The sequence below is a fragment of the Leucoraja erinacea genome, chromosome 8 (genome assembly GCF_028641065.1).
Source record: "Leucoraja erinacea ecotype New England chromosome 8, Leri_hhj_1, whole genome shotgun sequence".
Classification (NCBI taxonomy): Eukaryota; Metazoa; Chordata; class Chondrichthyes; order Rajiformes; family Rajidae; genus Leucoraja; species Leucoraja erinaceus.
Window position 1 is genome coordinate 37046882 of NC_073384.1, and position 25757 is coordinate 37072638.

General features: G+C 45.4%; 2 protein-coding genes across 3 annotated transcripts in view; one reads left to right on the forward strand and one right to left on the reverse strand.

Moving 5' to 3' along the window:
• Positions 1-10735: 10735 nt before the first annotated feature.
• LOC129699562 (5-hydroxytryptamine receptor 1D-like) lies at positions 10736-13421 on the reverse strand. Its single transcript, XM_055639477.1, has one exon. It carries the CDS (start codon positions 13401-13403, stop codon positions 12273-12275), a length of 1131 nt encoding a protein of 376 aa, XP_055495452.1. The 5' UTR covers positions 13404-13421; the 3' UTR covers positions 10736-12272.
• Positions 13422-14162: 741 nt separating this feature from the next.
• mei4 (meiosis-specific, MEI4 homolog (S. cerevisiae)) overlaps positions 14163-25757 on the forward strand; it is a 249067-nt gene continuing 237472 nt past the window's right edge. For both annotated transcript variants that reach the window (XM_055639475.1, XM_055639476.1), the window contains exon 1: positions 14163-14264. In XM_055639475.1, the coding sequence (XP_055495450.1) occupies positions 14243-14264 (22 nt within the window). In that variant the 5' untranslated portion in view covers positions 14163-14242. The remainder of the gene's footprint in view (positions 14265-25757) is intronic.

Consider the following 25757-nt stretch of genomic DNA (forward strand, 5'->3'; position numbering starts at 1 on the left):
AACGTCACCTATTCCTTTTCTCCAGAGATGCTGCCTGACCCACTTAGTTACTCCAGCAATTTGTGTTTATCTTTAGCGGTATTGGTATTGGTATTGGGCACGTGAATAATGTGATCTGCCTGCCAGAGATGCTGGAATCCATTCAGAGCTTCAATACCGTGGATATTGGCCTGGGTGAGAAGGCTGATGTTGGATCATTCCAAGTGGATCCTGAGGATTTTGTGGAGGAGTTAGTGGTCCCTCTCCAGTGACGTGAGGTTCTGCTGAAGTAAGATTGAGCAAAGGGATGGAGCAATCATACAGTCTTGCTAACTTTAGACTTTTAGACTTTAGAGACACAGAGCACAAACAGGTCGTTTAGCCCACCAGGTCCGCACTGACCAGTGATCATCCTGTACACTAGTACTATCCTACATGACACTATACACTAGGAACAATTATATATATATTTTTTGTGAAAGCCAATTAACCTACAAATCTGTACATATTTGGAGTGTGGGAGGAAACTAAAGCACCCGGAGAAAACCCACGCTGTCACAGGGAACAGGTACAAACTCCGTACAAACAGCATTTGTTGTCAGGATCCTCCCTGGGTCGATGGCGCTGCAAGGCAGCAACTCTATCGCTGCACCGCTGTTTTGCCTCTTTATTTTAATTATTTATAAAAGTACACAATCTATAGACTTTACTATCTGCCCTATTAAAATGGTGCCTTTCTAAGTAAAGATTTATTCTTGGAATCTGCCCAGCACTGAAGTTAAAGTGATTGGCCTGTAATTACTTGGTTTATCCCTTTCTTCCTATTTAATTGACAGTAAATTCTTAGCAGTCCTTCAACTAGCTGACTACACTCCCGTAGCCAAAGAGGAATGACAAGTTATATTCAGGTCCTCCATTATTTATTTGCTTGCTTTGTTTATAACTTCAGACACACTTCATAGGGGCTTCACAATGTATCCATTTCCAAAGTTGCCATACACCTTAACACTGCCTCTTTTACTTTGGGTTATTTTGTTCCATCCTTTGTCTTATAAATTGCATTCAAGAGATCATTGGATAGCCAGGTGGATATGCGGGGAATGGGGGGAGATACAGATTATACACAAGCAGATAAGAGTTGTGCTTGGCATTATATGCGGCTTAGACATTGTGGGCTAATGGGCCTGTTCCTACCTTGTACTGCTCAATGGTCTATCTAACATACTATTTAGTGGGCAGCGCAGTGGTAGAGATACCGCCTCACAGCACCAGAGACCCGGGTTTGATCCTGACCGGGGTGCTGTCTATACGGAGTTTGTACGTTCTCCTCGTGACCTGTGGGGGTTTTCTCAGGATCTCCAGTTTCTTCCCACACTCCAAAGATGTACAAGTATGTAGGTTAATTGGCTTAGGTAAAATTGTATATTGTCCCTAGTGTGTGTAGGATGGTGTTAGTTTTCGGGGATCACTGGTCAGTGCGGACTTGGGCTGAAGGGCCTGTTTCCGCACTGTATCTGTAAATTTAAATTATTAATAATAATACTGTATGTTTATTTGCATGCATTGCATTAATGGGTCAGTTAAGCTGCAGGAAGTAAGGATTTCATTGTTCCATTGCTCGTACATATAACAATTAAACCCTGTTGACTTGCTTGAAATCTCCACCACCAGACATTATTCTATTTCCAGACCCTTGTGTCTCTTCCCGTGCTTAACCACTTGCTCTTCTGTATATGTAAAAGATCTGATGCACGATTTAAACGCACAAGTTTTCACAATCCCATTGCAAGGAACTGCAAATGCTGGTTTACAAAAAAAAAGACACCGAGTGCTGGAGTAACTCAACGGGTCAGGCAACATCTCTGGAAAATTCAGGAATGCTGCCTGGCCCACTGAGTTACTCCAGCACTTTGTCTTTTTTTCCCTCTGTGCCACCATGTTGCATTTTGCCAAACTATCTATATAATAGGAATGAAGGAATGAGGGTTATAGTCTGATTATGAGGAATGAATAATAGGAATGAAGGAATCAGGCTCGAAAGGCCGAATGGCCTCCTCCTGCGCCTATTTTCTATGTTTTCTATGAGGTCAAAGGTAGACACAAAATGCTGGAGAAACTCAGCGGGTGAGGCAGCATTTATTGAGAGGAGGAATTGGGGACGTTTTGGGTCAATACCTTTCTTCAGACTGATGTCGGGGGGGATGTGGGAGCGGGAAAAAGACAGGAAGTAGGCGGAGAAAGTAGGACTTGTGGGAGAACTGGGAAGGGGGAGGGGAAGGAGGGAGAAAGAATGGGCTATCTAAACTTAGAGAAGTCATTGTTCATACCGCTGGGGTGTAAGCTACCCAAGCGAAATATGAGGTGCTGTTCCTCCAATTTGTGCTGGGCCTCACTCTGGCAATGGAGGAGGCCCAGGACAGAAAGGTCAGATTGGGAATGGGAGGGGAGCCCGTGGCTGGCGCCTGGGTCAGCACCACGTAGGCATCTGGAGAGGACCCGGCAGCGTTGGTGGAGAGGTCGGTGCGACGGCCGATGAAGGTGCCGACTGACGGACAAGCCGGACACATGAAGTAAGGACATCGCTGCCGAGGGAAGGAACAAAGGAGGACCTGGCGTGGGGGGGGGGCTGCCGTGAGAGAGGGGAAGAACAATGGACAACAAGGACCCGGTGTGGGGGGGCTGCTGTGAGGGAGGAGGAAGAGCAATGGGGACCCGGTGTGGGGGGACCATCGCAAAGGAGGGGGGAAGAACAAAGGGGGAACTGGCCAGGGGGGGGAGGGGGAATTTGTAACTTTGTAAGCGCTCTTCATGGACAACTTGGCAAGGTATGCAAGCAAAGAATTTCACTGTGACATGTCACAGGTGACAATAAAGTTTTCATTCATTCATAGACCTTTATAAGATCACCCCTCATCCTCCTGCGCTCCAAGGAATCGTCATAGCCTGATCAGCCTCTCCCATGCCTATATACCTCCAGACCTCGAGTCCTGGTAATATCCTCGTAAATAGACAAAAGTGTGGAGAAACTCAGCGGGTGAGGCAGCATCTATGGAGCGAAGGAAATTTGCAACGTTTCGGGCCGAAACCCTTCATCAGACTCGTAAATCTTCTCTACACCCTTTCTAGCTTGACAACATCTTTCCTATAACATGGTGCCCAAAACTGAACACAATACTCCCAATACTGAAAGTAAACATGCAGGTGCAGCAGGCAGTGAAGAAAGCTAATGGCATCTTGGCCTTCATAACGAGAGGATTTGAGTATAGGATTAAAAAGGTCCTTCTGCAGTTGTACAGGGCCCTGGTGAGACCATATCTGGAGTGTTGTGTGCAAGAGCTGGCTGCTCTTGAAAAGGAGGCACAGTTGTCTTTCTTACAGTTTGGCTTTCTTCCCAACCAATTGTTCAAGCGCTTTTGATTGCAACATGCGCCTTAATTTAGTTCAACAAAGAAACTGACAAGTTACTAAAGAACACAATTTGAGAAAGGACATCCTTGCTATTGAGGCAGTAAATTCACGAGGTTAATCCCCGGGATGGCGGGACTGTCATATGAGAAACGATTGGAAAGACTGGGCTTGTATTCACTGGAATATAGAAGGATAAAATTATAAAAGAACTGGACAAACTTGATGCAGGAAAAATGTTCCTAATGTTGGGGGAGTCCAGAACCAGGGGCCGCAGTCTAAGAATAGAGGGGATGCCATTTAAAACTGAGATGAGAAAAAACCTTTTCACCCAGAAAGTGTGGTCAAGGAAAGAGCAGTCACGTCGCGGCCCTGTTTTCACCAATCTTTCCACCTCCATGCACAAGAAGCACAAGAAGCGCAAGACAGACACCATTGCATGCAAATGCCGATAACTGTGTTCGGCTCTGGTTGAACAAATTCTAATCTTGTGTGTGGACTTGATAAGAAGACCCAGAGTATTGTGAATTTGTGGAATTCTATGCCACAGAAGGCAGTAGAGGCCAATTCACTGGATGAATTTAAAAGAGAGTTACATAGAGCTCTAAGGGCTAGCGGAATCAAAAGATATGGGGAGTAGGCAGGCACGGGTTACTGATTGTGGATGATCAGCCATGATCACAATGAATGGCGGTGCTGGCTCGAAGGGCCAAATGCCTTCCTCCTGCAACTGTTTTCTATGTTTCTATGTAAATGTGCCCTCACCGACATATTATATAACTCATATAACTAGGAGTTCTCAAGCTTCATTGATCAAAGTCAAATTATGTCTCTGACTGCTCCACCTTGTAAACTCACTAGGACAGCTAAGCTTCAAGCATGAGTATGGCACAGTGGTGCAACTGGTAGATCCGCTGTTTCAGGGGGTCACCAACCCGAGTTCGATCCTGACCTCGGGTACTGTTGGAACAAGTGGAATTTGCACATTCTCCCTGTGACTGTGTGGGTTTCCTCCAGGTCCTCCTGCATCAAGACAAGTCAAGCCAAGTCAAGTTTATTCGTCACATACACATACGAGATGCGCAGTGAATTGAAAAGTGGCAATGCTCGCGGACTTTGTGCAAAAAGACAAACAAACAATAACCAAACAAACTATAAACACAATCCCAAAGGGTTTGTAGGTTAATTGGCCCTCTGTAAAATGCAAAAGTGCGATACATGGAACTAATATGAACGGGTGATCGGTGGTTGTTGTGGACACGTTGGGCTGAAGGGCCCGTTTCCGAGCTGCATCGCCAATTACGTAAACTGCATGATTGGTCTTATGTGACCACAGAAATGAATGTTATCATGTGACTAGGATGAGAAGAGGGGATAAGTTCTGGTGGTACAATGCAGGTGACTTGCTAGAATAAGCACTCTGAGCTGTTAGTGTTTCACAGTACAATTAAAACTGCAATTAAGTCATTCTTAATTTTTTTATAATCACGCAATTCATTCCCATTAGCTTTTTAATCATGAGTCAGCCCTAATTACAACATTATGAGGTTAAGGATGTTGATTACATTATGCTACATTATGTTCTAATGTTGTAATCTTATTAATGAACATAACTGAGGAAATATATTTTTTGCAGATTGCAGAGAGTAGACTGGTCAAAGTTCTGTCATTTTTACTGCTATTTTTTCTACAATGATTTTGACCCATTCTTACATTTTGATTTAAAGATGATGGCATGGGTAGTAATGGAGGCATACACAATAGTAGTGTTTGAGAGACTTTTAGATAGGCACATGGAAGTGTATGGAATAGAGGGATATGGATTACGTACAGAAGACAAGATCAGTTTAACTAGGCATCATGTCAAGTACAAATATTGTGGGCCGAAGGGCCATTCCTGTGCTGTACTGTTCTATAACCTACAACCCATTACATGTCGTAGATTCTCACTGTTTGAATTATTGCAAATCCCCCATTACCTGTAGAATCGGGATTGGTGATGGGCAGAGATAGACACAATGTGCTGGTCTATCAGTGCAATAATTGACCAAGTATAACATCAAGGTACGCTATTCAAAGTAAAAGGTTATCTAGAAGCAATGTGAAAACAAACACCTCATCACAACCAAAATGATTACTTCTATCACCAGAAATAATTAAAATCCAGTTGTCTGATGTACACACCAAGAATAACAACTGGCTTGATGCCTCGGATATGCTGTCTGCACCTGTGCTTAATTAGGGCCTTTGTGGTATTAAAATACCATTGTGAGAGGAATTATCCAAGAAATAGGGCACATAAAAAGATTTCAGTCCTAAATATTCGTGAGTTTAGGAATATTTTGAAGGGGTGTAGAAAGGAACTGGTATATACCAAAGCTAGACACAAAGTGCTAGTGTTAGTTTAGTTTATTGTCAGGTGTAGCGAGGTACAGTGGAAAGCTTTTGTTGCATGCTAACCTGTCAGCAGAAAGACAATACATGATTGCAATAGAGCCATCCACGATGTACAGATGCACAATAATGGGAATAATGTGAATAACGTTTAGTCCAGGAAAGTCTGCCCAACGATAGTGTGAGAGAATACAATGAGGTAGATAGTAGCCCAGGACTGCTCTCTAGTTGTTGTAACTCAGCGGCTCAGGCAGCATCTCTGGAGAAAAAGGATCGACGAGAGAGGAGAAGCTCTTCAAAGTACGCATATCGTGAGGAGATTTGGCAGTGGAGCAGACAAATGTGTAGAAAGGAACTGTAGATGCCCATCCCTTTACTCCAGAGATGCTGCCTGACCCAATGAGTTACTCCAGTACTTTGTGTCTATCTTCACTATCTTCAAGGAACTGTGTCCAATGCACATCTTAGTTTAGTTTAAAAATACAGCATGGATACTTACCCTTCAGGCCACCGAGTCAATGCCGACCAGCGATACCCGTACACGAGCTCAACCCTACACACTAGAGACAATTTACAATTTTTACCAAAGCCAATTAATCTACAAACCTGTATGTCTTTGGAATGTGGGAGGAAACCAGAGCACCTGGTGAAAACCCACATGGTCACAGGGAGAACGTATAAACTCCATACAGACAGCACCCAAAGTCAGAATCGAACTGGGTCTCTGGTGCTGTTAGACAGCAGCTCTACTGCAGTGCCACAGTGCCGCCACATCTGGGAGAACAAGCTGAAACAAAGTGTGAAGATGTTGCAGGCCCAAGAGGCCAATTATCAGAGTGTCAACAGAACATTCTGCAAAGGCTGATGCAACTGTCACAAAGTGCCTGGGGAAGGAGTCAGGAACATCATAGAGCCTCACAGCATGGATACAGGCCCTTCGGCCCAACTCGTCCATGGCCCATCTAAGCTATCTTTGTTCATGTTTGGCCAATATCCCTCCAAATCTTTCCTATCCACCAGTGTGTAACTTTGCGTGATGGTGAGGAGAAGATACCATCCTTGGAGATAGATTGAATTTCCACATGTTTAAGGTGGTGGTTACATAGAAACATAGAAAGTAGATGCAGGAGTCAGCCATTCGGTCCTTCGAGCCAGCACCGTCATTCAATATGCTCATAGCTGATATATCCAAAATCAGTACCCTGTTCTGTCTGTTTCCCCATATCCCTTGATTCTCTTAACCCTGAGAGCAAAATCTGACTCTCTCTTGAAAACATCCAGTGAATTGGCCTCCACTGCCTTCTATGGCAGAGAAATCCACAGATTCACAACTCTCTGGGTGAAAAACGTTTTTCCTCATCTCAATAGACAATAGACAATAGGTGCAGGAATAGGCCATTTGGCCCTTCGAGCCAGCACCACCATTCAATATGATCGTGGCTGATTATCCCCAATCAGTACCCCGTTCCTGCCTTCTCTCCATATCCCCTGACTCTGCTATTTTTAAGAGCCCTACATAGCTCTCTCTTGAAAGCATCCAGTGAACCTGCCTCCACCGCCATCTGAGGCAGAGAATTCCACAGACTCACCACTCTCTGTGAGAAAAAATGTTTCCTTGTCTCCGTTCTAAATGGCTTACACCTTATTCTTAAACTGTGATCCCTGGCTCTGTACTCCCCCAACATCGGGAACATGTTTCCTGCCTCTAGCATGTCCAAGCCCTTAACAATCATATGTTTCAATGAGATATCCTCTCATCCTTCTAAACTCCAAAGTGTACTAGCCCAGCTGCTCCATTCTCTCAGCATATGACAGTCCCGCCATCCTGGGGATTAACCTTGTAAACCTACGCTGCACTCCCTCAATAGCATGAATGTCCTTCCTCAAATTAGGGAACTAAAACTGCACACAATACTCCAGGTGTGGTCTCACTAGGGCTCTGTACAACTGCAGAAGGACCTCTTTGCTCCTATATTCGATTCCTCTTGTTATAAAGGTCAACATGCCATTCGCTTTCTTCACTGCCTGCTGTACCTGCATGCTTACTATCATAGACTGATGTACAAGGACCCCCCAGATCCCATTGTACTTCCCCTTTTCCCAACTTGACGCCATTTAGATAGTAATCTGCTTTCCTGTTTTTGCTACCAAAGTGGATAACCTCACATTTATCTGCATTAAACCTCATCTGCCATGCATCTGCCCACTCCCCCAACCTGTCCAAGTTACCCTGCATTCTCATTGCATCCTCCACACTGCCACCCAGCTTTGTGTCATCTGCAAATCTGCAACCCTTTCTCAGTCCTAAATGGCCCACCCCTTATTCTTAAACTGTGACCCCTGGTTCTGGACTGCCCTACCCCACAGTCACTGCCTGCCATTTTTCCTGCATCCTACCCTGTCCAATCCTCTGCCAGAATTGTATATATTTCCATACTGAACCTCTCATGCCCTTCTAAATTGCAACGAATACAAGTGGGACCTTGTCGAATTCTTTCTGGAAGTCCAGTACCGCCATCCCAGGAATTAACCTGCTACTAGTTACATCCTCGAAAAAAAATTCTATAAGATTCCCTCAATGATTTACCTGAAGGACATTTGTAATAATGTCCTTTCCTCAAATTAGGAGATCCAAAAATTGCATCCCACAATACTTCAGGTGCAGTTTCACACTAGGGTCCTGTACAACTGGTCTGTATCTCCTTGTTCCTAAACTCAAATCCCCTCGCAATGAAGGCCAACATGCCATTAGCTTTCTTCACTGCCTGCTGTACCTGCATGCTACTAACGCATTCTAATGCATAATTACTCTCAGTGACTGATGTACAAGCAGACCCATATCTCATTGCATCTCATCTTCACCATTCAGATAATAATCTGCCTTCCTGTTCTTGCCACCAAAGTGGATAACCTCACTTTTATCCACATTATATTGCATGTGCCATGCGACTGCCCACTGATGCAACCTATCAAAGTCACCCTGCAGCCTGATAGCATCCTCCTCGCAGCTCACTGTCGCCCAGCTTTGTGTTATCCACAAACTGAGAGATGTTACATTTAAATCACTTGTCTATTTCATTAATATATATTGTAAACAACTGGTGTACCAGCACCAAGCCTTGCGGCACCCCACTAGTCACTGCCTGCCATTCTGAAAAGGACCCGTTAATTCCTAGTCTTTGCTTCCTCTCTATCGAATAGACTCAATGGGCCGAATGGCCTAATTCTGCTCCTGCAACATGAAAAGCAAAGATAATTACCAACTGCTGCGCAAACCAGTTGCTCCCAATTGGTGCCTTTATAGACATTCCTCGGGCTCCAACCCTATTGGCACAGTTGGCAGAAGAGGAGGGGGACGAGCGGGGGAGGTGCCCACGTTGGGAGACCCTGTCCACTGGATGTTCAGGTTCTCCTACGTGAAACTCAGGAAGAGACGACAGCGAGGTGCCTGCAACTGAGTAGGGAATAATCACTGAGGGTTTGCCAGTTGCTCTGAACAATGCCAAGGTCAAGGACCCCACTTTAAGACAGCAAATGGCAACATCATAGAAACGTAGAAACATAGAAAATATGTGCAGGAGTAGGCCATTCAGCCCTTCGAGCCTGCACCCCCATTCAATATGATCATGGCTGATCATCCAACTCACTATCCTGTACCTGCCTTCTCTCCATACCCCCCGATCCCTTTAGCCACAAGGGCCACATCTAACTCCCTCTTAAATATAGCCAATGAACTGGCCTCAACTACATTCTGTGGCAGAGAATTCCAGAGATTCACCACTCTCTGTGTGAAAAATGTTTTTCTCATCTCGGTCCTAAAAGATTTCCCCCTTATCCTTAAACTGTGACCCCTTGTTCTGGACTTCCCCGACATCGGGAACAATCTTCCTGCATCTAGCCTGTCCAACCCCTTAAGAATTTAAGAATCAGTGCCCTTTGCTGATGATTGCTGCCAATGAAGTATGGTTCATAATGGCTAGGTGCAGGAGTTGTTTGAGTGAGTAAACACATTTTACAGTTGCAGGCTTATCACATCATGATCCCTTTCCATCAAATTATGCTGAGAGTCTGTGGCCTTGCTGACTTAAGAACAATGCAAATGCCTGGTAAAACACAAAGTGCTGGAGGAACATGGTGGTCCAGGCAGCATCTGCGGAGGGAATGGACAGGAGACATATCTGATCAGACTTGAGTAGCTCACAACACGGCGGTGTGAATGTTGAATTCTCTAATTTTAATTAACTTGCAGCTACACTCCCTCTATTGACCCCTTCCTCGCCCTAGTCGTTTAACCATTCCCTCCTGCTCTCCACATTGGATTGGATTGGATTGTATTGTATCTCTCTTGAGATCACAAGCCATCAATGGGCCTACCAGGGCACCACCCTGCCTGAAATCATTTGTGGCTGGCTCTGATTGGTCCTGGTCTTTTCCCGTCTCCAGCTCTTCAATGCCCCCCCCCCCCCCCCCCCCACCTTCTACTCTCTGTCATAAGAAGGGTCCCGACCCGAAATGTCACCCATCTTTTTCTCCAAAGATGCTGCCTGATCCGTTGAGTTACTCCAGCACATTGTGTCTATCTTTGAAGAAGGGCCCTGACCTGAAACATCACCTGTCCATCCCCTCCCCTGATGCTGCCCGAGTTCCTCCAGCACTCTGTGTTTTGCTCAAGGATCCTTCTGCTTCCAAATGTCTAGTGTAGACTATTATGGTCAGGTACCTGCCAGTTATCACCACCAAACTATACTGTTTAAAGGGAAATAAAAAATAATTTACTCACTGACAAGCAACTGCAATGATACTAATGTAGACACAAAATGCTGAAGTAATTGAGCGGATCAGGCAGCATCTCTGGAGAGATTGGGTGACGTTTCCGGTCGAGACACTTCTTCAGACTGAAGACTGAAGATGCTGCCTGACCCGCTGAGTTACTCCAACATTTTGTGTCTACCTACGATTTAAACCAGCATCTGCAGTTCTTCCCTGCAATGATACTAATGTCTGCTGATCAATAATGAATAAAATTAAGGTTTGCTTTATCGGCGTTTATTAAGCAGCTCCACAGTCCTTGTTTACATGCACAACATCGCAGTCCTTTATCTGTTCGATAATATATACAAGAATGATTTTGCATCGACAGTGATTTCACGCTGTTTCTATTTTTCAGACTAACCCCGTTCTTTAACCCAAGAAGCTTGCAAAGCTATAACTACTCACTGGAATGCAAGCTTACTCCAAAACAGATATGTTGTTGATGCAACTGAAAATCCACATAAATACTTCCTCTCATCTGGCATTCCACTGAACCTTTTTGGACCTTTCTCCCAACTATTATTACATCTACAGATGGTCACGTCTTGAAACCTTGCCATGACAACCCATTTTTATTTGTAATATTAGTTATAAATCGATCAACGGAAAACACTGACGTCAAACACACCTTTCGTGTATCAAAACCATTTATTTGTCTTAAAAGACTGTTGCTGGTACTGTCAGTGCTAACCTACAATAACAAATAAACAGGATCCATTGGACAGCTCAAACACAATGTTCATAATACAAAGACAGAACCTGTAGATTCAAACCGCAGATACCCATCAAGGCATGGAGGTTATAAATAATTCATCATAGCTCACATTACTTAATCTGCGTTTTAAAATTCAAAATGCTTTCAAAATATACCACTCAAATAACAGCTGGGATTAAAGCAATACGTTTGTTTTTCAGTCATTCACTAAGAATTCGTTCCTTAGCAATCATATACCGACGTTTTCAAAATATCAAAACGTTGGCTTAAAAGCAAGCTAAGTTTTGATTAAGCAAAATCTCAAAGACGGCCAAAGCTACTTGTAATGCAGTTTAAAACTGCGGTGACAAGAGCGAAGGATCTAACCCTATCTCCCGATGATCAGATCCGGAAATGGGGTTTCATATCAGACTGATTGAAAAAATGAAATTCCACGGGCCTCTGGCTGTAGCGAATCAGTGTCACATCATCAAGGGGTCAATGGACGATGATTAGGTCAGTGGGATCCGACTGCGAATGGTATATAGAAAATACCTAAAAGACCTCCCCCCATGCACATCACCCTTTGGTGTTCAACTACAACTATATTTGACTGGTCTAATAAGTAAGACTCAAGCCAACAGCAAAGTATGGATATTCGATTTCCTGACATATACATTCATTCCCTGACAATGCTGCGAGTGTGTATGCAATGTCCCATACACGTGGTGTGCTTGCTAAACTGCTGCATGGGCTGTCATACTATCATCTGATTTTTGGTGGCTTTAAAAATACAGTATATATATATATAGATGTGTGTATGTAAATGTGTGTGTGTGTGTGATTTTTATATTTATGTGTGTGTGTGTACAGAGGGAGAAATGAGCGGGGAGCTAAAAGAGACGCTGCTTTAGTGATCTTGTCCAATTGTGAGACTAGTTGTCACAAGTGATCTTTACTTGTCCAGTTGTGAGACTAGTTTAGACAGTCATCTAAACCGGACGAGTTTCTGGAATGCTTGCTTGAAGTCGTCGTTAGACATTGTGTAAATAATGGGATTGATGAGAGAATTTAGATAGCCCAGCCAATTGAAGATGTCAAAGATGGCATGGTGGAACCAGCAAGCTTCCTTGCAGATGGGCATCACCAGAGTAATAATAAAGAAAGGTAGCCAGCATACGATAAACGCCCCCAAGATTATCCCTAAAGTTTTGGTCGCCTTCCTCTCCCTGGCCGCCAAGATGCGCTTCCTTTCCAACAGTGCGTCGGAAACTTTGATTTTGACGTGGTTCAAATAAACGGGAGAGCCCCCAGTCTCGCTGGAGGCTTCGTTAGCTCGAGAGTTTACTGAGAGAGAGGAAGAGCCCGGGGAGTCGGTCACCAGGTGGGCCGTGGTCATTCTCTTGGCCGCGTTCCTGGGTGCCTGCTTGAGGATTCTGGACCTGGCCTCCACATAGATTCTCCCGTAGAGGGCGATGAGCAGCAGGGTGGGAATGTAAAAGGCCCCGAAGGTGGAGTAGATCGTGTAGAAGATTTGATCGGTGTTGACCATGCAGTCTGTCAGCTCCGTTGCCTTGGCTTGCCTCCAGAACAGAGGCGGGATGGAGATGCAGACGGAGATGACCCAGACGGTGAATATCATGCCCGCCGCTCTGGCGGGCGTCCTCCTAGCCGAGTACTCCACCGCATCCGTGATGGCCCAGTACCTGTCCAGCGCGATCACGCACAAGTGGAGGATCGAGGCGGTGCAACAGGTAATGTCGCTGGACAGCCAGATATCACAGACAATTTGGCCAAAACTCCAGGTCCCGCTCACCGTGTACACAATACTGATGGGCATGACCAAGAGGGACACCATGAGGTCGGTGACGGCCAGGGAACCGATCAGGATGTTGGCGGGAGTGTGCAGCTTCCTCGTCTGGTAGATGGTGGCGATTACAAATCCGTTGGACACCACGGTGGCCAGGGTGATGAGACACAGGAAGATCGAGACGGAGATGCCCAATGCTGAAATGCCAGCCCCGCCATGGGCATCTGGGTTGGCGCTGCAGTTGACAAGCTTCCCGTTGGTTTGCAGGTCAGCGCTGTTTGGTCCAAGGCACTCGGCAGAACTGTTCATCCTTCCCAGCTTGTTCGATCGGGACAACCAGCTCGCTCCCGGGTGTTCACTCGGCTGCACTCACGTCTGTAGTTGACCAGAAATGCACAAGGGGCAGGCAGCGAGGAACAGATGCTGCCCAGTTGGCTAGTCTTTGGACAGGAGCCCCCAGCACCTCTGCCACGCCGGTGCGCTCCAGAAACAGTCGCTCCAGTTGGCTTGTTTAGAATAGGAGCCAGTTGCTCCGGTCGGCTTGTTCAGAACAGTAGCCTCGGCACCTCGCTCCAGAAACTGCCGCTTCACAGTCCAAACTTGTGCAGGCTGGAATCAATCATGGTTGGACTCGATTCATCGTACTTTACAACAATCACTCCCCTCCTCGGGCCGTTGACAGCAAGGTGTCAACTTGCGATGCAATGGGAGGAAAGATTGCTTGCTGACTTCCGATGCGCGCACTGCACCTACACTCTTCATTGTAGAGACGGGCAACATCCAAGGTGCGTTCACTTTACTTTGGTGTCTCTGTGCCATTTCACACGCCGGCCGTACATCCTGACCCTACCGAGGTTCCTGGAGTGAGGCGCTTAAGATTGAGCCGCAGCCGCGCTTGAGGTGGAGCGGTGCAATATCGCAGCTTGTCTGAAGTGTGTCTGGGTCTGCGGTCGGCGCGGTCTTTTATAGCGCTCCTCCCACACCACACCACACCGACGGGGAATTAACTGGGCACTCTGGAAAACGTCCGTCCGCTCCAGTCCACACGCCGCACTAACACATCGCTCCGAGTGCCCCTTTGGGCCGCACCCAAGGCCGGTCTCCGAGGAAATGACCGTCAGAGAGAGGGAGAGGCTGTCTGGCATCCGATGGCGGGATCTGTTTGGACCGGTAAGTAATTCTTCTGTAGAACACGGTCGGGTCTTTTCGAAAGACACGAGGAACTGCAAATGCTGGGATCGTGAGCAAAACACACTGCTGGAGGAACTCAGCGGGTCAGATGCGTCCTGTGGAGGTAAATGGACAGGCGACGTTTCGACTTGGGACCTTTCTCAGGAACTGCTTAGGAGGGAGGTACAGTGGCCGCCTCATAGTTGAGTTGCTGCCTCACAGAAACCTACCCATGTTGGATCATGATTACGGGTGATGTCTGTGCGTTCTCCCTGTGATCGCGTGGGTTTTCTCCGGATGCTCCGGTTTCCTCCCACACTCCAAAGACTTATAGGTTTGTAGGGTAATTGACTTCTGTAAATTATCCCTGGTATGTACGCGAGAACATGTGTCGGCGCTGACTCGGTGGGCTGAAAGGCCTGTTTCCGCGCTGTATCAATAAACTCTTCCTACTCTGGAGGTCAACATCGTTGAACCGTAATCTGTCAAAACCCAGAAACTTGTTATGAATTAATCTCGGATTTCGTTAAAGTAAGAAACACTATGCGAACACAAAGAATAGACACAGTATGCATTTTCCTTCGCAGAGCAGAGTGCGGGAGTAGCTCCGCGGGTCAGGCAGCATCTCTGGAAAACCGGGATAGGCGACTTTTCGGGACGGCCCCCTTCTTCAAAATGCAATTCCTTGGCTCGACATCCTCCTTCGTACCATTGTTTTAATTCGCCACTTTGGACTTTAGCGATACAGCGCGAACACAGGTCCTTCGGCCCACCGAGTCCACGCCGACCAGCGAGTACCCCATACACTAGCGCTATTACTACACACTAAGGTACAATCAATTTACAATCTTCACCGAAGCCAATTAACCTACAAACCTGTACGTCTTTGGACTGGCTGGCAGATCCCTTCAATGAGTTGGTTCAGAGCGGGGTAAAGGTTAGAGACTAACTGCGGTTCAGCAATGTAGCTGAATCAATGGGAGTGAGGAGAGGGGTGTTGAGACGTGTTGGCTCTAGGTTTGCACAATCAATTTGAACGCGCCGTTAGAACATAGAAATTACAGCACAGGAACCTGAACATAATCCATGTCCCACCATTCCATGCACATTCATATTCCTTGCGTATCCAAATGACTATCCACAAGTCTCTTAAATGCCACCATGGCATCTGCTCCACCACCGTCAGCAGCGCGTTCCTGGCGCTAACCATCCTATGTAAAAAACCTACTACGCACATCTCCTATAAACTTTGTCTTTCTTACTTTTTTCTCCATCCTGAGATAAAAATGTTCTGGCCGTCTACCCTGTACTATTTTATATATTTCAATCAGGTCTCCCCGCAACCACCGGCGTTCCAGCGAAAACAGTCCAAATGTCTGTCCAACCTCACCCTGTAGCTAATGCCCTTAATCCAGGCATCACTCTGGCATTCCTCATCTGCACCCGTACCAAAGCCTCCACGTCTTTCCTGCAATGGGGTGACCAGACTTCACGGCTTTCTTTTATTTTTTTGCGCGGGACGCAGATGAACAAAATCAAATCAAATCTACTTCTGCTGAGAAGTCAGCGGGCTGAAATGTTCATCGATAGAGTTGATATGGAAAGCACGTGTCCACTGGACCATAGCTTCAGAATTAAAGGGCGCTCTTTTAAAACGGTGTGGGGGGACTTATTTAGTCAGAGGGTAGTTAATCTGTGGAACTCATTGTCACAGAGGGCTGTGGAGGCCTAGTCAGTGGATATTTTTCAGGCAGAGTTGGACAAGTACTTGATTAGAACGGGTGTCTAGGGTTATTGGGAGAAGACAGGAAAATAGGATTAGGTGGCAGAGATCATTGAATCTGCAGATGCTGGTTTAAACCGAACGCTGGAGTAACGCAGCAAGACAAGTAACATCTATGGAGAGAAGGAATGGGTGACGTTTCGGGTCGAGACCCTTCTTCAGACTGGTTAGGGATAAGGGCTACCTGTTCCGCTGAGTTATTCCAGTATTTTGTTTCTATCTTCATGGTTGGCAGCCTTCAACATGTAATGCGTATTGTGGCTCACCAATTTGATGAACTAACGTCTGGATACTTTCCCAGTGGGGATGTGGTCACCACTAATTGCCAGTGCATGCTGTCATGATTGAATGGCGGGGTAGACTCGATGGGCCAAATCGCCCAATTCTACACCTTTATCTTGTGAACGGGTGCTACTGGGCTCACTGAGGGTTTGCAGCGCCCTCTGTTTACGTTCCAGAAATGATGCGGTTACTGTCGGCGTCTTTGCGACCGTCTACGGGGCTCGTCGCTGCACTCCTCAGGGCCGATGTCCAATCGGTAGCTAACCCTGAACTTTATACCTGTAGAAACAAGGAACTGCAGATACTGGTCTACAAAAGAAGGCACAAAGTGCTGGAGTAACTCAGCGGGTCAGGCAGCATCTCTAGAGCACACGGATAGATGACGTTTCGGGTCGGAACGCTTCTGCAGACCGAAGAATCGCAAGAATAAGAGCCCGAAGTATCCCGACCCGAAACGTCACCTATCACCTATTCTCCAGAGATGCGTGTTGACCTGCTGAGTTACTCCAGCACTCCGTGTCTTCTTTTGTAGGCTCTTGTAAAACCATCGGAAAGGCCGCGCCTTGTTGAGCAAAGTTGAGCAAAACGGTGCTTGGTTGTCAGGCGGGACTCTGCCATCTGACTGGCTTCTCAGCCTGGAGGAAAAGCACAAAGTGCTGGAGTAACAGTGGCTCAGGTAGCATCTGTAGAGGGAATTGATAGGAGACACTTTTTGAGTCTGAAGAAAGACAGCGAACGGAAATCTTGTCTTCCCGCTTCCTCCACAGATGCTATCTCGCCAGTTGAGTTCGTTCCAGCATGTGCTGTTTCTTGTGTCGCCAAGAAAATAATGGTTACCAGACCATTTCCTTAAGGAATTAAAAATGGCTGTTGAATTTACAAGGATAGCAGGTATAATATCTTCGAGGATAAATGGACCAAATAAACCTTATGCATTTTTAAAAACACATGTATGAGGCCATAGATCATAACATCTTCATGAGGACTGAGATCAGAGTCTGCAGAAGGATCCTGACCCAAACGTCACCTATCTATTCCATCCACAGATGCTGCCTGGACCTGGACTGCCTGAGCTACTTCAGCATTTTGTGTTTTGCTCAGGATTGCAGCATCGGCAGTGTCTTGTGTCTCAGCCTGAGACACGCATTCCTGTCCTTCCCGGTAGCATCTTGTAGGGCGCCTCGGAAGATCGCGCCCCGCTCAGCAGTCTTTGCCCCTTTCACTGCTGAACTGAGTTCAAACCTGAGCCAATGTTCTTGGGCTTTAGACCTATAGTCATGTAACGCTTCGGCGCAACTCGTTGTGTCACACTGAGGGGGGAATGCTGCTGAACAGAATTGTGTGTGAGCAAGGAGCACAGGGAAATCCAATCGCATTGCTGGGTTTTCACGTGATGGCTGGGGAAGTGGGACATGCCATCCTGGGAGGAGCGACTCATTCTTTACATTTCCAAAATGAACTTTATTTAGAATGGAAAATAAGCAAAATAAAATCTGTGCAAAAAAATCCTCACAGTACCTACACATGCAATAGTGTTATACTCAGTAGTGTTTGCACCTGTTTTTAGAGACTGCTTGGAAACAGGCCATTCGACATATCGAGTTCGTACCGCCCACACCCACTACCCTACATACTAGGGACAGTTTACAAAAAACAATCAACCTACAAACCTGCACGACTGCGGAATGTGGGAGGAAACCTGAGCATCCGGAGAAAACCCACGTAGTCACGGGGAGAATGTGCAAACTCCATACAGACAGCATCCGAGGTCAGGGTCGAATCCAGGTCTCTGGCGCTGCAAGTCAGCAAGTCTACTGCTGCGCCACTGTGCTGCCGGCACTTAAATTAAAAACACCCTTGCCACATGTGTAGGAATGAAGTGCAGATGCTGTTTTACGCAGAAGGTAGACACACAATGTTGGTGTAACTCAGCGGGGCAGGCAGCATTTCTGGAGAAAAGGAGTAGGTGAGGAGTCGAGATTCTTCTGTGTGAAGGATTCCCACTCAAAGCGTCACCTACTTCTTTTCTCCAGAGATACCGCCAGACCCGCTGAGTTACTCCAGCATTTTGTGTCTACCCATGCCACCCAGGTAGCCCTCTGAGGTGATATCCCTTCCCTTGTTTGAAGAAGGGTGTCCACACTGCCCCTCAATGTCCTCCACCACAGAGCCTTGGCATTGGCAGCACTAAACATCAGCACCCATGGCTGTGAACTCTCAGCACAGTACTGGATTGGTACAGCCGTCTGGTGAATCATCCGCATCCAGTGAACGGCCACTACAAACCAAGCTCTTACCCATACTCCCTTGACTTAGTTCGCCTTCCTGACCTCAGCACCTTTTGACCACTCGATCTGCTGAGGTTGTGTCATCTGTCATGACAGGCTCCCAGGTCTTCTCTGCCTCAGAGGGCGGTGGAGGCAGGTTCTCTTGATGCTTTCAAGAGAGAGCTAGATAGCTCTTAAAGATAGCGGAGTCAGGGGATATGGGGAGAAGGCAGGAACGGGGTACTGATTGGAGATGATCAGCCATGATCACATTGAATGGCGGTGCTGGCTCGAAGGGCCAAATGGCCTACTCCTGCACCTATTGTCCATTGTCTTTGCTCCTCTCCAACTATCGGTATGGGCTCCCAGGTCTTCGTTTCCACTCGTTCACTGACTATGGCTCCTATCTCTAACGCTCCTGACCACAAGCACAAGTCCAAGCAGCCTGGAACCGTTATATATTCAGTTCAAGGCACAACGGATGTCTGCAGATTCTTCCCTGGGCCCCACCTGGATGTGCATAATTAGAGAAATTACTATTTGCTCCCCTTTCCCCTTCCAACTACATCTTTTCACACTTCACACCTCTCCTCTTCTTATCTCACAGCCTTTTATCTCCTTGTCATCTCTGGCTTTTGTCCACCCATCTGCCAATCACCCCCCCCCCCCCCCCCCCCCCCCCCCCCCCCCCCCCCCCCCCCCCTGTATCCACCTATCACTTGCCAGGCTTTGCCCCACTCCCATCTCTCTTTAAGCTCTCTCTCCATTTCTACAATCAGTCTCAAGATGGGTCTTGACCGTCTATGTTCTCCACAGATGCTGCCTGACCCGCTGAGTTACTCAGGAACTTTCTGTGTTTTGCTCTAGATTCCAGAATCTGCAGTTCCTCAGCTCTACCCATATGTGTCCACTTTCTGGTATAATGTAGATTTATAGATTACATTTAAACTAAAGTTTCCTTTCTTCTTTCTTCCTTTAATTTCCTCTCTTCCTTAGTCATTGATGTTTTGCCTCCAAATGTTTAGTTTAGTTTCTTATCACAAGTACCGAGGTACAGTGAAAAGCTTTCTTGTTTCATGCTATCCGGTCAGCGGAAAGACAATACATAATTACAATCAAGCCATTCACAGTGTACAGCCGAAATACTGCTGTGGGAGTAGAGTGGAGCGATTGTAATGAGTGATTTTAGATCAGCTTCTGGGACCAGCACTGACTTGGGCATCATCTTGCAATGTGAAAACAGACCCTAACTAAATCCCAGAGAAGGAACTTGTTTCTGAGCATCACTGAAGGGGAGAGAACAGTCCAAGCACTCCACACTGACTCTGGTGTTGTACTCAGTTGATCTATAGCCTAGGGACTACATGCTCTCAGAAGTGCTTTGAAGTAAATGGGAATAATCTAACCACCTAATGGGTTTTATACAACATTACGTTTTTGTTGCAAAAATAGTTACAATAAATTTATTTGCACTGAAAGCAGTTGGTGCTGACTCACATCAAAATAAACATGTAAATGACCCATGTCTGAGAAACAATTGCAGCTCTTCAATGTCACCACTCAACAGTTCAGTGAAAATACCCCAAATTTAACTGATATTGCCACAAAGTATAACAAATAATCACATGCTTTCTTGAGCTGAGATTGGAGCTAATGCCAAAAAATGGGCTGGAAACCTGAAACTAAAACAGAAAATGCTGGGAATGCGATCATGTCACTCCTCAGCCTCTAACGCTCCAAAGGAAAAAGTCCCAGCCTATCCAACCACTCCCTAAAACTCAAGTGGTCAGGCCGCCTACGTGAAGAAAAATAGAGTTAAAGTGTTGGATCAATCGCTTTGCATCAGAGCTGGGAAAAGTTAGAAAAGTGTTTAACGGATAAAGGCCACACAGTCAAGTTTCCTTCGACACAGTAACATCCCTCTCAAGTTCATGACTGCACAGTCAGAAATATGCCTCTCTCTCGAACATTGTTGAGAGTAGACGTCGCAGCCCTGCGATCTCAGGGTTTTAAAAAAATATATATTTTTATTCATTAGAAGAACAACAAATTACAGTAGTACAAGCCACATACATCTTATTACATTTATTGTACCCCTTCATTTTTTAAGCTTTAAGGAAAGATAGAAATAAAGAAAGTAAAGAAAGTGAGGGAGAGTCGTGTTAGTGTGAAACATAGACAGAAACATAGAAATTAGGTGCAGGAGTAGGCCATTCGGCCCTTCGAGCCTGCACCGCCATTCAATACGATCATGGCTGATCATCCAACTCAGTATCCCGTACCTGCCTTTCTCTCCATACCCTCTGATCCCCTTGGCCACAAGGGCCACATCTAACTCCCTCTTAAATATAGCCAATGAACTGGCCTCAACTACCCTCTGTGGCAGAGAGTTCCAGAGATTCACTGTGTGAAAAAAGTTCTCCTCATCTCGGTTTTAAAGGATGAAAGAGTGATCAAAAAGAAAAACCCATTAAACAAAGAGTTAGGGAAAAAAGTTAAGATATAGGCCATAGAAAAGAAAGAAAGAAAAAGAAACACAAGCTCTATTATGAAAACTATGCAAAAAGGGATATACCAACTTCGTATTTTTCATCCCCCCTTACCAGACCCTGACACCATTTCTTTTTTAAAGTACTGTTGCACCTTATACTTGTAGTAAGTCGATAAATGCAAACAACGTCTTTTGGAAGTGGTCTGATTTGCCTGCAAGGAGGAGTCTCATATCTTCCAGGTGTAATGTTTCAAACATATTTGAAATCCACATATTTATTGTTGGTATAGGAGCGTTTTTCCAGAATTTAAGTATAAGCTTTTTTCCCCGCTATTAACCCATAATTAAATAGATTATTTTGAAACACATTTAGTTCAGGGCTACCTTCCATTGTTCTGTGATCTCAGGGTTGATCATAAGCTCAGTAGCTGCGTTTCATCCTCACTATGTCCCATTCACACACCACCCCATCACTGCCCATTGATTAACATTGGTTTCTGGTTCAGCAATGCCTTACGATGAAAACCTCCACTCTCTAGTCCCAGTTTTTCCCTTGTTTCACCCCACATTGTCACATGTTGTTTCGGCTATACTACCTTCCAGAAACCATGGATTTTAAGTCCAGGTTAAGTGGTAATGAAGGGTGAACTAAGGGAAGAAATTGGAATTGTGAGTGAAACATTTCAACAAGGCATTGATGAACCAGAAATTCATAGTCACGGCACAAGCTGACCAAGTTGGCATACTGGGCTTGTCCCATTAGCCTCCATGTGCCCCAGAGCCCTCTACAACCTTTCCTATCCATATATATGTCCAAATGACTTCTAAAAGTAGTAAATGTAAGAGGTACACCACAATAAAAGCACTCCTCAGCCTTCTACATTCCAAAGAAAAAAATCCCAGCCTATCCAACCTCTTCCTATAACTCAAACCCCAGGTAACATCCAGGTGAATCTCTTCTGCACCTTTATCAACTTAATGCTTTCCACAGCCGGATGACTGTAACTGCACACAGTAGTCCAAGTGTGTTCTCACCAACAACTTGTACAGCTGCATCAGGACGTGCCGATGTTTGTACTCTATATCCTTATCAATGTTGGCAAAGGGCCAACAAAGGGCTTCTTCACCACACAGTCCACCTGACTCACTGCTTCTGTATGACTCGCCTTGTTAGCTGGCGTTCTGCTGAATGGTAGACACAAACTGTTGGAGTAACTTAGCGGATCAGGCATCATCTCTGGAGGAAAGGAATAGAAACATAGACATAGAAATTAGGTGCAGGAGTAGGCCATTCAGCCCTTCGAGCCTGCACCTCCATTCGTTATGATCATGGCTGATCATCCAACTCAGTATCCTGTACCTGCCTTCTCTCCATACCCCCTGATCCCTTTAGCCACAAGGGCCACATCTAACTCCCTCTTAAATATAGCCAATGAACTGGCCTCAACTACCTTCTGTGGCAGAGAATTCCAGAGATTCACCACTCTCTGTGTGAAAAATATTTTCCTCATCTCGGTCCTAAATGATTTCCCCCTTATCCTTAAACTGTGACCCCTTGTTCTGGACTTCCCCAACATCGGGAACAATCTTCCTGCATCTAGCCTGTCCAACCCCTTAAGAATTTTGTAAGTTCCTATAAGATCCCCCCTCAATCTTCTAAATTCTAGCGAGTACAAGCTGAGTCTATCCAGTCTTTCTTCATATGAATCAGGAATCAGTCTGGTGAACCTTCTCTGTACTCCCTCTATGGCAAGAATGTCTTTCCTCAGATTAGGAGACCAAAACTGTACGCAATACTCCAGGTGTGGTCTCACCAAGACCCTGTACAACTGCAGTAGAACCTCCCTGCTCCTATACTCAAATCATTTTGCTATGAATGCTAATATTCACTGCCTGCTGAACCTGCATACCTACTTTCAATGACTGGTGTACCATGACACCCAGGTCTCGTTGCATCTCCAATTTTCCTAATCGGCCACCATTCAGATAAAAGTCTACTTTCCTGTTTTTTGCCACCAAAGTGGATAACCTCACATTTATCCACATTATACTGCATCTGCCATGCATTTGCCCACTCACCCAGCCTATCCAAGTCACCTTGCAGCCTCCTAGCATCCTCCACACAGCTAACACTGCCCCCCAGCTTCGTGTCATCCGCAAACTTGGAGATGTTGCATTCAATTCCCTCGTCAAAATCATTAATATATATCGTAAATAGCTGGGGTCCCAGAACTGAGCCTTGCGGTACCCCACTAGTCACTGCCTGCCATTGTGAAAAGGACCCGTTTACTCCTACTCTTTGCTTCCTGTCTGCCAGCCAGTTCTCTATCCACATCAATACTGAACCCCCAATACCATGTGCTTTAAGTTTGTATACCAATCTCTTATGTGGGACCTTGTCGAAAGCCTTCTGAAAGTCCCGATATAACACATCCACTGGTTCTCCCTTATCCACTAGTTACATTCCTCGAAAAATTCTATAAGATTCGTCAGACATGATTTACCTTTCACAAATCCATGCTGACTTTGTTCAATGATTTCACCACTTTCCAAATCTGCTGCTATCCCATCTTTAATAACTGATTCTAGCAGTTTCCCCACTAGCGACGTTAGACTAACTGGTCTGTAATTCCCCGTTTTCTCCCTCCCTCCCTTTTTAAAAACTGGGGTTACGTTTGCTACCCTCCAATCCTCAGGAACTACTCCAGAATCTAAAGAGTTTTGAAAAATTATCCACTATTTCTGGGGCTACTTCCTTAAGTGACGTTTCGGATCGGGTCGGAACCCTTCTTCAGAGGATTCCGACCTGAAACGTCACCTATTAATTTTCTGCAGAGGTGCTGCCTGACCTGAATTACTCCAGTATTTTGTGTCTATCTTTGGTATAAATCAGCATCTGCATTTCATTCCTTCTGCTGAATAGTCTCTAAATCATGGCACTCCCTCCCTAAATCCTTCTACACCTCACTCTCCTCCCTTAAGACAATAGACAATAAGTGCAGGAATAGGCCATTCAGGTCTTTGAGCCAGCACTGCCATTCAATGTGATCATCAAGCCAAGTCAAGTTTATTTCAAGTCAATAAACTTGACTTGACTTGATGATCACATTGAATGGCAGTGCTGGCCCAAAGACCTGAATGGCCTATTCCTGCACTTATTGTCTATTGTCTTAAGGGAGGAGAGTGAGGTGTAGAAGGATTTAGGGAGGGAGTGCCAGGATTTAGAGACTATTCAGCAGAAGGAATGAAATGCAGATGCTGATTTATACCAATCATGGCTGATCATTTAAGATTTTGTTTAACTATGATCCTGAGAAATGCCATCGAGCATTTCACTGTGTCAACAGTACTATATAATACAGGTTGCTGACGGTCTGTCCTGCAGAGCAGATGTAACTAATTACACACAGAACAAAATCTAAATTGCCTTGTCTAAAATCATAACAGCCAGAATACTCGCTAAATACTACTCTTGTAAATTGGTGACCTCAAAAAATGAACCTCTTTTGGCTCAATGCATGAGTTACTTTAAAACGTCAGTCACAGCAGGACATTGAATGCAGCAACATATTGTTTCAGAGCATAATGTGCAATCAAATCATTTATTCTCAGAAGTGTATTAAATGCTCTATTTATACTAATACCAGCGCTCTGCCAGGAGTGGTGGTGGAGGCAGATAATATAATGGCATTTTAGAGGCTTTTAGATCAGTTCATCCGTTCCAAAGACGAAGTCCAATGCCCACAATGGGGTAGAGGTGAATCAGACAGTATCCTAGCTTATGGAAAAACGATTCAGTTGCCGGATGACAACTGGAAGAAGCTGTTCCTGAGTCTGGTGGTGCGCACTTTCAAGCTTCTGTATCTTCTGCCCGACAGGGGTGGGACAAGTCTTTGATTATAATGGTTGCTTTTCTGAGGCAGCGTGAAGTGTCGATGGAGTCAATGTTCGGGAGTCTGGTTTGTGTGATGGAATGGGCTACATCTAAAATGACGCAATTTCTTGCGGTCTTGGGAAGAGCTGTTCCCAAACCAGGCTGTAATGCAACCCAACTGTATGCTTTTTATGGTGCATCTGTAGAAATTTGTAAAGGTCTTTGTTCCATTGTATATTTCAATTCCCTAATCCTCATGAAACCTGGTGCACCAAATTGCCTTAGAAGGAGCTCTCAAGAATTTCATTGTGACTGAAGCTTGTTACAGCTATCATTTACAGGATAACAGGAGGACGGAATGACACTACAGTCTACATTCAAATGGAAAGGTACTTGACAGGCAGTGGGAATTTATTAACAATAGCCCTTGAGGTGCCTCTCTACTAGATAAAATAGTAAGATTAAACGAGAACTTACCAGTTTGAAGTTTGATCTGTATTTTATGAGGAGTTACGATGAGGGATTACGTGAAGAACCCGTTCAGCACGCATGCGCGGCATACTTCAAAGCAGCGGTGTGGAATCACAGATAGACACAGTTATTGAAGTAAACATAGTAAAGATAAGGAGACATCAGTTTATGAATTTGACCCATATTATTGAGGGTGGGAGCGGAGGGCATGTAATCCCTCATCGTAACTCCTCATAAAATACAGATCAAACTTCAAACTGGTAAGTTCTCGTTTAATCTTACTACTTTACTTCGGAGTCACGTGAGTGATTCCGTGAAGATTTCA

Coding starts and splice junctions, on each gene's coding strand:
- LOC129699562 (XM_055639477.1), bottom strand. CDS start 13,403: ATGAACAGTTCTGCCGAGTGCCTTGGACCAAACAGCGCTGACCTGCAA.